At 38.7% G+C, this 11,710-nt stretch overlaps 1 protein-coding gene across 1 annotated transcript; it reads left to right on the top strand.

Annotated features, from left to right (window-relative positions):
• Nucleotides 1-640: 640 nt before the first annotated feature.
• Nucleotides 641-10,103, top strand: LOC103697165 (probable ribosome-binding factor A, chloroplastic). Its single transcript, XM_008778972.4, has 4 exons — nt 641-1,070; nt 5,861-6,034; nt 8,843-9,043; nt 9,829-10,103. The coding sequence occupies exons 1-3, from the start codon at nt 732-734 to the stop codon at nt 8,987-8,989; spliced, it is 660 nt and encodes a 219-aa protein (XP_008777194.1). The 5' UTR covers nt 641-731; the 3' UTR covers nt 8,990-9,043; nt 9,829-10,103.
• The last annotated feature ends 1,607 nt before the right edge of the window (nt 10,104-11,710 follow it).

Here is an 11,710-nt window from a genome sequence, read left to right as displayed (position 1 = left end):
CTCATGGGCTAACCGGTCCATCCAATCTGTTCAAGCCTACAATTTTTTTGGATAGGTTTTTAACTAAGAATTCAGGCCCGATAGATTATGCATGGCTTCGGGCTTGAAAGATAAGCATGCTTACTAAAGAAGCTAGACTTGGGCTAGAGCTAATCATGGCTGAGCCTCGGGTCTAAATTCAATTCATTTTTAATCATGCTTTGAGATGGACCTATGTAAAATTTGATATTTTTTGTGTCCCAGCCCAGCCCGGCCAATGATAAAGCTTTAACTCAGGGATTAAAGTCTGGCTCGAGCTTGGCTTGACCTAAAATGTTGTAGATTTTGATGGTTAAATCCTAGGTTTTGTTGATATGTAAACTTAATGTGAGAAGATCTAAGATTTTAGAATACCTTATTTTAGTCATTAAATTTCAAAATATCTGCAAGCAATATTTAGTTATTCACATTTACTATTTTTAAAATTATATTAAAAAAAGATCAGATTGTCCGAGATCACTTTCGAGGTTCCAAGCCTGAGAAATGCCCGCGTTTGAGCCTGGAAGCAAGCCGGAAGATCGGGCCGGGCCAGGCCTTCGGACAAGCCCGGCCCGGCCGTGAAAAGGTCTAGTCACCGGTTCACAACCCGAAGCAGGCCTCCTGCATCTCCCGCAAGTCTCAAAAAAATCTCCAGCTCTGTTTCGCTCCGTTCCCATCATATCTCCTCGGCCAGATCACCAAGGAAGAACAGCATGCTCCTCTCTCGGCCTTCCTCATCTCCTCCTCTCTTCCTCTCCTCCCCTCCCTCCGCCGCCACTCATCGCCACCACCTCCTCCTTCCCTCCCGCGGCTGGACAAATCCCAATTCCATGGCGATAACGATAAGAAGAGGAAGAGGGACCGTGCGGTGCATGGCTAACCAGCGGAGGGTGAAGATGGTGGCGAAGCAGATCATGAGGGAGCTCTCGGAGATGCTTCTGAGGGACAAGAACCTTCAGTTCGCCGTTCTCCCCGAGGCCTCCCTCGGCGCCGACCGCTACCTCTCCTCCCTTACTACCATCAGTGACGTCGAGGTCTCCGGCGACCTCCAGGTGCTTCCAAGATCCCTCCTTTCCATCCATTTGGTCATATTTTGTTAAAATATCTGAACTTTATAGGATCTCCCTTAACTCCAACACCCTATTTAATGCTATTTCTAGTAAAAAAATGTGATCTTTTAGTGGGTTACTCTACTACAAATATGCGAACTTGATTGGGTTGCCCAACTTTAGCATCCTACCTAGTAAATTCTCTGAGGTCCGTTAGCATATGTTGGTTAATAAAGTTTGATAGGTATAGTCGAATTTTAATTGATTTGCGGTGGCCAGCTTGCTAACTGCTTGGATTATGACTTCGTGTATGATGTATGGGAAACCAAATTGGTGAAGGGCAATCTGGCTTCTTGATGTTGCTTGGTTTTGAAGTTGCGACTGGTTTTGTGGATGATGCTATGGTGGCATGGCCAAATTGCACCTTCAAACCTAACTCTAGCAATGACAAAGTTCAGCTTTCCTTTTCATCTGGTTTGATAATCAGAATCTACAACGAAGGCTTCCCCTAACTTTGAAATCTGAAGAGTTACCATCACCACTAATAGAAAATCCTAACCAGACCAATGGGGTATAACAAATGGTTTATTCTTGGCTCATGCCTTTTCTTAGAAATAGATTCCAGAGAGGTCACTCAAATTAAAGGGGTATTTGGATGCCATAGTATGCTATACTTGGATTTCATACTAGGAGAATCTGATCATGTACAAAACAAACTGCTGGTTAAGGGCGGTATCATTGATGCATATCAACGTGGAGATGCCACAATGTAAGAGCAAGAGTTGCAGTCCAAAGTCCACAATGGCAAACAGTAATGCTTGTCACTGCCAACTATAAGCTGCTAAAACATACTATCACAAAAAATAAATTTGTTTGCGAGCTGGGATAGAGGCCTATGCCACTGGAAAGTTTATGAAATAAGCATTTCTGTACCACCAATATTAATTTAACTCAAAATTGGAGAGAGTTATCAGATGTAGATGATATGTTGGGAGGTGTATGGAGCTGAAAAATTGCTGCTCGAGCAGCTGGTCTTAATTATTTGCAAGCTTCGTTTTCAAGTGGCTTAATCTAGGTGTTTACACCTGCATTCATTATAGGAACTGATTACCTTGTTGTTAGTAGGTATGAGTTTAAGGTTTATTAGGGTTATTTAGAGGGTTTGCAGAGGCTGACAGAATGGAGTTTTTGGAAACCAGGTTGGAGCGCATCCAATCCAGAGGAGAGCTTCAAAATGTAAGACCATCTCTTTCCATGCAAATAAAAATGGCCAAAGGTGGTTAGCAATCGGGCTAATCACCTAAAACTGCTGTCTTGCAACCCACAAACAGATTTTGGATCCGAATGTGATAAGAGTGGGGGGGACTTCTTGCAGCCAGGTGACTAGAATCAAGGAAATAGGTAGGTAAGTCCTCCTTTGGTATTGAAGTGATCTCACAATTAAGATCCTTGTACAATGATAAGTTAATCATAGAACTAAATATTTTGGACAAAAATCATGGGGGAAGCGATCATTCTCCTTTTGGAAGTTTTCTTGGTGGTGAAAAGGACATTGTAGTGTTTTGGAATTGGTGCTTGATATTTGTTTGTGATATGGCAGGAGTGTTTTATATGTTAAATGAAGAATATATGATGCACATTTTGACAAGAGGTCCTCGGCTCGTGCAAGGAAAGATGCTCTCACTTATCTGCTAGTGAAATAGCCTCAGGTTGTCTGGGACTAGTTGTAAGCTGGCACTTTCTTAAGCTCCTCTTAAATATAACAAAAATCCGTAGTCTTGGATGCTTTTATTGATAGACCTTTGGATGTGGATCTGTCATCCCAGCTGGCAGTGAGGTGTAGATATGGAAGAGCCAGCATGGTCCACTTCTCACTCAGCCATTAAGGCTTCATGTTCATATAGTCGAAGGTTTCGTACATCTCTTAATAGCTATGAAGAGATTACTGCAATACAGTATGGTACTGCTGGGGCTGTGTCAGTATTCATCATAATGCATGAAGCAGCTTCAATGGCAGATCAGGATGAGATGGAAGGTATACATGACGCAGCATTGGCTGAACCCGAATTGAGGTTGAAATCAACATCGCCATTGAGGTTGCTATTGTAGGTAAAAAGAACTGAGGAGGGTCATCAACTTTGGAGCCACCAAGCTTCAATTCAAGGAGGCAATCATTTGCCTAAAATTACTACGGAAGAAGAAATTGTAAGCTATGGAGGTTTGAGTGGTAGAAGGTGCCAGCTAAGCCCACTTCATATCCTACATGAAAAGGTGGGTTCTACTGTGATTTTACCGACCCTAAAAGTCTAAAACTCAATGGAATAAGAAGCACAATAGACATATCTAGTGGTATAATGGCATTTTAGAGCTATATAATCTCATTTTTGTTTTTTGTGAATCTTCTAATGAGGAACTGATTCACTTTATTGGGGGAATATACTGCATTTTGTGTAATTTATCAATGAAACCTTTTGGCTAACTTATCAAAGAAACGGCATTTTATGGTTCTTTAGGCAAAATTTAGTGGTTTAAATGGTCACTAGTGTAGTAGTCCTATGCCTCCTTACTTTCATGTAAACTCTACCCAAAGATCACAGTGTTAAAGAGTGTAAAGTTGATTGATTGAATATTAAATTACTGAATTTTAAAACAGAATTTTCAATGTTTTTCCCCATAGAATCAAGTTGAGGAGTCCTGCTTCCCCTTCTTCCATACCTCTTTTTACCTTCTTGTTATTCTTCTCTACTAGCTCTTCTTTCTGATATTTTTTGGGTTTATATTTAAATTTAACATTATCTAATGTTAGAGCTTCAAGACCACTTGACTGAATATTCAGTTACTTAGGTTTGAAACCTCCAACCTTATTCATATAAATGGATAGTATAATCTATAAAGGACATGACTTTTAGTATTGCTGTATATGTGGAATCTTACGTATGCGCTTTCTCTATATCCTCTCTTTTCCTCCTATCTTCCTTTTCTCAATGATATCACCCATAGGCTGTGCTACCCCAAAGCCAGAAGTACCTAACAAATTCTTAGAGATTGGAACAAGGGGTGGGGATTGGGAATACTGGTCATACAGTTGATGTTGTGATTCTCAACATCATTTGTGCATGATACACTGACCAACACTAACAAATTTGAATAGTATTTTATTGTATTGCATAATTTTTGGTATATGAAATATTAGATAATGAGAGGTGAGTCGATAGGGGTTTCTTGATCGTTTAACCATGTCATGCACTACCGTTTTCTAAGTGAAGAATGTGGTGGCTGCTTACGAGAATTCAAATAACCAATATGCCTCTTCTTATGGGTGACAATTAATGACTTGACCCGATAAATCTATTGATTCTAGCTGACCTTGGCTAGGTATGAATATGCAAGTCTAACATCAATTTGGTACAGGCTAGGCATTCTAGCCGATAACGAACTAAGTTGGTTTTATGTCCAGTCCATGACCTACTTTGAGCCATTGCAGTAGGCATACTTTCATAATGTTATTGATAATGATGCTACATCTGGATTGACTATTTGTAGTTTTACCATATTTCTTGAGAACATCTTTGGATCAAGGTTCACGAACTGGTACCGAAGGTTGTACCTTCTGGCAATTGATACGATACGATATGGGTCCATGCCATGCCATTCCGGGTGTACTGAGAACAGGGAGAGGGAGGGGAAGAGGGAGAAAAGGAGAGAGGAAGAGAGAGAGAGAGGAATGGGGAGGGCCAAGGGTTCAACTCTAACCCTAACCCTTGCAGAGCGAGGGAGAGAGAGGGGGGGAGGGAGGAAGGGGGAGGGCCGAGGGTTAAACCTTAATCGCAACCCTAGCAAAGTGAGAGAGAGAGGGGGGCGGGGAAGGAAGGGAGAGGTCCGATGGCCCTAACTCTAACCTTAGCGGAGCGAGGGAGAGAGAGAGAGATGGAGGAACTTATTGTGGCGACCAAGAGAGAGTGTGTAGCATCCGGCGCCATCGAAATGCGCAAACTGGGTGGGGGGTGAGGGAGGTCGTGGACCATGACAAGCGACTGGGAGGGGTGTGGGTAAAACTGAATCGGGGGGCGGGTGGTGGTGGTGGTTCTATATTTGAATCGAAACTGAACTGGGAGCAGGAAACTGATTTTATAACCGACCAGACCCGTTGATCCTTTCTGACTTAGCATTGGTTTGATTCAATACGGGCTGAACGATCTGGTAGGGGTCGGTTTGGCAATCACTACTTTGGAGCAATTTGCTTGTTTATTCAGTTAAACCTATACTTTTGCTTCATGGTTCTGACCTTCAGTATTGTTAATCTACAACTTCATACTCGACATAATTGCATAGTTGATCATTAGTAAATTGCCGCGGGAAAACCTTTTATAGTGCAATAGCTTTGGATTGATCAAGAGGAGGTAGGTTCCACTTAATATTTGCTTAGACCGTGAAATGCAGCAACATAGTTTGTGGGCTCTATTTCTTAGGATAAAAGGGATTATGGGCCTCATATGAGATGGACCAGTCGGGAGTATGTTGCTGTAGAGGCATCTTATTGATCAAAGCAGTACATTTTCCTTCATGTATAGATTTTCCATTCATCTATGCAGTACAGTTATTCAATCCTCCCTCCTATGAAGTTGGCAGTATCAGTTATATGTAATTCAAGGAGCACATAGTACCTTAACTTACTTTTTCCTTGGGGTGGTTTTGTTTTGTTTTGTTTTTTTGTTGGTGGTGATGTGGGGGGGGGGGGGGGGGGGGGGGTGAGGTTAAGGAACTTACAATTTTATATTTCCCAACTTTTGTAGGTAGTTAAGGTGTATGTTTCTGTCTTTGGTGATGAAAGAGGAAAAGAAGTAGCTATTGCTGGGCTCAAGTCAAAAGCCAAGTATGTACGCGGTGAATTGGGGAGGCGTATGAAGTTGCGACTGACTCCTGAAATACGTTTCATTGAAGATGAGTCTTTAGAGAGAGGGAGCAGGGTAAGTTGATGCTTTATCTATCATTTATGAAGCCTCCTTTTGTTTTTCAAAAGCAATTTTTTCATTTATAATGAGCAAATTAGTCGTTGATTACTATGGTTGCTGAACACTAATGTTATTTTCTGTATTTGAATATCACCTATGCCTAATGTAGCACTCACCTGGAACACAGCATGTCCATGATGAGGTGTTTATTATTTATCTTTCATAAGTGGGATTATGCTCCTGGCATCATATTCTGAATCTGTTTCTCTATAAGCATTTGCAAGCTTTTCCTGTAAGAAGGTTGTTGTCAACTTGCTTCTTGATGAACTTGTGCTTCTTGTCCAGTTCATGTTTTTGAACTAAAGATTTTTATCTAGCTACATCTTATTGTACAAAATTCCCAATCATAGAGATAGGTCAGTCTCTTTATGCAGGTATCTCTGGATGGCGGCATTATTTTCAAAAATGGCGTCATTTTGGAATTAAAGAATATTCCAATCCTGAGTCTAGCAGAACTGTACTTTGAAATTAAGTACAAAGCTTACTGATTTAACTTCATAAATAGAAATGAACTTCTTGACAACTTGCTTAAGATGATAAATCTTCCTACTTCCTAATATTTGTACGTTTTGACCATGTACGTGATGCTTTAGTGAGACTGATGTTCCCTCTACTTAACATGAACCTGTGGTGTACTCGTGTGACCCTGAAGAATGCCTTCCGTTGTGCCTTGTGATCAATGAGTTATCCTCAAGTTCAGGGTTGCACAACAAATTTGAACTTTAATCAATATATTAATGGGAATAAAACTTCGTGTTGGTATATAAATGTCGGTTGATTTTGATGCTCTTCAAGCAATTATGCAGCAAACAACCAAGGATATATCAAAAAAAGAAAAAGAAGAATACTCTACTTTGTATAAAGTGATTCTTGTCCTAGACAAATATGCAGGGGGAACTTGCTCCTGGTTCGGCTTCTATGCATATAATGTTGTTCTCATAGTTGACAATATATTAGGCACAAAGAAAAAGGAGTTGATCCTTGTCGACCTCTCCTCCTTTTCTTCTCTTTAATTTAGTTTCTTTCTTTCTTTTTTATTTATATATATATAAATATATATATTCTGTTTTGCATTGGATATAATAACAAATATCATCAGAAAACATTTCTAAATCTTTCAAACATTTGAATCTTTTCCTAGATGTTGACAACCAATTAACCTACATTACCCTTAAATGTGAAACTGAAGATCCTTATTTCGCAACCCCCTTCTATAGTCAGCCAAATTAGCAGATTACAGCAAACTATCTGGAATCTATCAATGTTCACATCAGAACAGCAAGCTTTTTTTATTCCCTCTTCTTTGATAATGCCCTCAATCATGACCCTCCTTGATCATATATGTTATCAGTTGAAATTATAAAACAAATCATGCTAACTTAGGAAACAGCAGAACTGTGACTTTGATTGTAGGAGAGTGCAATGCATAATTAAGGTGATGTTAAGATACAGAATTATCTCTAGGAAATTGTTAGAATTATAATGTAGTTGCGCAATAATTGTACAAACTAGTTATTTGACTGGAGTTCTGAATCTCAGATAAAGTAATAAAACCTCAGGAGACACGATAGATCACATTAAACCGTTATGTTCTCGAACCTCTTCTAGATGCACTAGTCATTGATGATCATAAAATCCTTTGTTTCATGATATTCCCAGATGCGTAAGGTAGGATAGTTACATTACTAAAGGGTGAGTACTAAGATAGAATTTGGATAGAATTATCAGAATCAAACTATCATTTGGATTTCAACTGTATTAGGATATGTGTAGTTGAAGATGCAGCTGAAGTTGAATACAAAAGAATTTCCCAACAAATTGTTTTCACCACCTTTTATGATTGAAGGAATACCTCAAAATAGAGCTCAAAAGGGATGATGAACTAGAGATCTGCTTCTGGAGTACAATATAATTAGGAAGGAACTGGAGTCTTACCGGGGAACTAAAGCCACCAGTCATTCCTCTTGTCTGTCTTTTGGCAGTCCTGAATGGCCTAAAAACTGCTAGTTTGGGAGGGCTTACAGTTGCTGTTTAATCTTTTATCATCTTTTGTTTTTGAAGTCCTGGTAAGTTAGGTGGTCAAGTGGTTCTTTTTAAGAGGATTGATGGGCACATGTTTGGCGGTCTACTGGAATTGAATGAAAGATTATTTTGACCGAAAAAAGTATATGCTATGGGTCTCTCTCTCCCTTGTTCCTGGTATTCTCTATGCTAACGCACTGCTGTTAGACTGCTGGTTTGTTGCTGATATTCAGATCTGAGATCACATATGAGACTTTTTTTATGCTAGCTGTAGAAAAGAAGACATCAAAAGGTGCAGAGAATTCAGATCCCTAACACTGCAAGTAATTTTCAATGGTATATAGAACTGCTAAAACATGCCAGTGGACATTATATAGTTGCAACTAATGTATGCCGCCTTCTAATATTGTTGGATACTTGGGTGCACCTGTTTCAAAGCATGAAACTTTATACTGTTGAGGTATGTGTGAAAAGACCAAAAACCTTTTATCTTGTAAAGCATGAATTGCTCCACATGCTAGTGCCATGTCACTCAAACTGGTAATACGGCCTGTAACATGGTGAGGTAATGCATGATGCAGCACACATAACATTTGGCAGAACTTATCTAAGGAAACGAGATTTTATGCCATTTTTTGTGTTACAATCTGCTTATATATATTGTAGATTAACCTTATACTCTGATTTATTGCCAACGTTTTGCAGCATAGAGTTACAATTTGTTTCTGTGTTCTCCTGCAGGTGATTGCAATTTTGGACAGGTTAAAGAATGAGAAGCAGAGTGCAGAAAGACATGATGCAGGAGTTTCTGAACCATCCAATAAATCTGAAGAAAATGGAGACTTGGGCAGTGATGACCCAGATGAAGGCATCATTTACGTCAAGTAATCTGCTCGGTTTATTAGACACTTATGGAATTTTTATGGCTTCACAATTCAACAGGTATGGTTCTAGAAGTTCCTGATAAATTATTAAAAACAATTTAAATTCATATCTTTGGGTGGTGAGATCCATGGCTCAGGTCATGATTTCGCTCTAGTATGACTGAAAAAAGAACTCATTTTTTCGAAACATGTGTTTTTATTGGCCGCTACTGAATTTTTACTTGGTATAAACTCCAAATCATTTTCTCTTTGATGTGTAAAACACCAAACTGATTTAATTTGATTTGTTTCTATATAGACTTAGCTATCTCCTCCCAGGAAGACATTAACTATTCTTGAACAGATTGCCTAGCAGAAACTCACCCCTGACAATTCACTCCCTATAGAAGTCCAAGCCAGATGCAAAATACTCTGGTAGGGGCAGCAAATCAGGCCCTGTGACATACAGATTCAAGGTTAAGTAGTCTCATCCTAAGCGGATATCCTAACTCATTATCACATATAAAAAATGTCCTAGGGACCCACCCTGATACCAAAAATCATGTATCATGAAGGATTTGGTACCCTATACTACAATCCCACCGTGTATTGCACTAACCCCTTGCATCGCTCCAATATCTTGATGCCACATGGCATGCCAGCAATGCAATTCTTGTCTCTGTTTCCTTTCCAAGGTTGGGCCCCAGAGCATAACCAGTTCATCCTTTCCTGAATCATGAAATCCAAGAGCATTTAGCTTTCTTTTCTGTTATGGTCATTCAAGTTATGCTTTTCTGTTATGGTATTGTAACCATGCTTTTTGGTCACAGTATTATACTAATGATGGCTATTTGGTTGATGCAGTTGTCTTTCTATGGGGGATACAGACGATCATGTATTACTAACACATTATAGTGACAATTTGTGAATGAAAATTATCTTTTATCTTCTTTTTCCTTGTATAATTTCACTGAGAGAAGTCTATTTAATTCTTCCCATGACTAGCTCTTCCACTGAAAACAACCTACTTTGGATGCAGGGCATATTAGATGTCATTATGAGATAAAAAAACAAAGCAGGGCCAATGTAATTGTTTGATTATAATCAATTGCTATTTCCAATATTCTGTATCATCAAAATTTGATTTGGATATTCAATTGCCTTAGCACAACAGTAAGGTCGTTTCATTGTGACCTACAGGTCACAGTTTCGAAATATGAAAATAGCATCTCTACATGCAGGATAAGGCTGCGTACCCGGATCCAATAATAGGAGTCGTCTCGTGCATTGAGCTGTCTTTTTTAATTATCTTTGCTCCTAATATTGTTGGCGTACGTGCCATTTTATTGTGTCTTTAGTCGTAATACAGCAGGCTTCATGTTACAATGTGTGTGTTGTGAACAGTGATATTATCAAACATCATGGTTAATGTTTGCCTTCTTTATTATGTTATAAAGCTACTAGTAGCTATTCCTTGATTCCTTACAAATCAAGCCCAAGTATGAACTGGGGAAAACAATAGCCATTTCTTAAGCTGGCGAAAATAGTGATTTCAAAGCCAACTATTATATGGGGATATCAGTGCTGTTGAAACTTGGGAAGAATCTTCTGGCTGCCATTTCGAAGCCTAGCATTTAAGAGAGGTCTTCTGGACGGACCAGGAGGTCGTTCTCTGGTGTTGAGTTATCTTTTTATTCCTAATTTTGCTAGTTGCATCTATGCCAGAGTAGTGTGAGCAGCCATAGTAGGAAGAATCTCAAATTTAGAGGGGCGCAAATTTGGGACGTAAGCAAGGGTTCTCAGGAGTTGGCGATTGACCGTTAGAGACCTAAGGGAATGTTAGGTGGGCTCATTGTTTAATTTTATGACTTTCAGATAAGATCTAATTTCCGGGTTTTGGCAGGGATCTTTGGTGATTTTTTGCTTTGTTGAACATATTAATATTATTTCTATAGTGCATTATTTCCACTTCTACTAATAATTTTCAGGTAAACTCTATTTTTGATTTTTTCCCCTTTTCTCATAACAAGCCCAAGGTAATGCCTTGGTTGTGTCGTGTTCGTGTAAACACAATTCAGCTTATATAACACAATTCCTGTTCACTAATCTCTATATTTCTCTCTCTCGGAGGAGAAAAAAAGATTTCTAGATCGCTAGCAATCATCCTTGGGAGAAAAGAGAGAGAGTTGGAGAGGGATGCAACTACCCAAAATCCCCAAAGGGGTAATTCATGGGGGGTTGGTAACTTTTTTGTTCACTTTTTTTTTTTAATTCTTTTCTAAATTACTTCTATTTGAAAACAATATTACTTTTATGAATTCATGACTATGTTTCATAAGCTTAGCCATCTCATTCAAGGAGGTGGATTAGCTAACTTTGTGCTATATTGAACATGAAGATATGCATTTTCTTCTTCTTCTTCTTCTTCTTCTTCTTCTTCTTTATTTATTTTAGCTAAATATATCTACATGCTTAATATTCCCAACCCCATTAGAAGCTTTATAAATATCCTGAGGCAAAGCAAATATTGGTCTTTAATAATTTGATCACTATTTATTATTCAAAATTTGCTAAAATAGATGATATTGATAAGTATACCAATGTTTGGTAAATAAAAAGGATTTTTACATATCTTTCTAAGAACTTAAATTTGCATGAATATCCTCTTAAAATTTATATTTATTTCTGTATCCTTATAAAATACTGTTTTTGCACAAATACCTCTAATATAACGGTTCTTCCAATA

This window comes from Phoenix dactylifera, unplaced genomic scaffold, assembly GCF_009389715.1.
Source record: "Phoenix dactylifera cultivar Barhee BC4 unplaced genomic scaffold, palm_55x_up_171113_PBpolish2nd_filt_p 000352F, whole genome shotgun sequence".
NCBI classification, from domain to species: Eukaryota; Viridiplantae; Streptophyta; class Magnoliopsida; order Arecales; family Arecaceae; genus Phoenix; species Phoenix dactylifera.
This window is presented reverse-complemented; position numbering and strand designations above follow the sequence as displayed.

Excerpts from the sequence above, each read along its gene's own strand:
- LOC103697165 (XM_008778972.4), top strand. The coding sequence starts at position 732 with ATGCTCCTCTCTCGGCCTTCCTCATCTCCTCCTCTCTTCCTCTCCTCC. Across the intron at positions 1,071-5,860 it reads AGGTCTCCGGCGACCTCCAG|GTAGTTAAGGTGTATGTTTC; the intron begins GTGCTTCCAAGA and ends CAACTTTTGTAG. Across the intron at positions 6,035-8,842 it reads CTTTAGAGAGAGGGAGCAGG|GTGATTGCAATTTTGGACAG; the intron begins GTAAGTTGATGC and ends GTTCTCCTGCAG.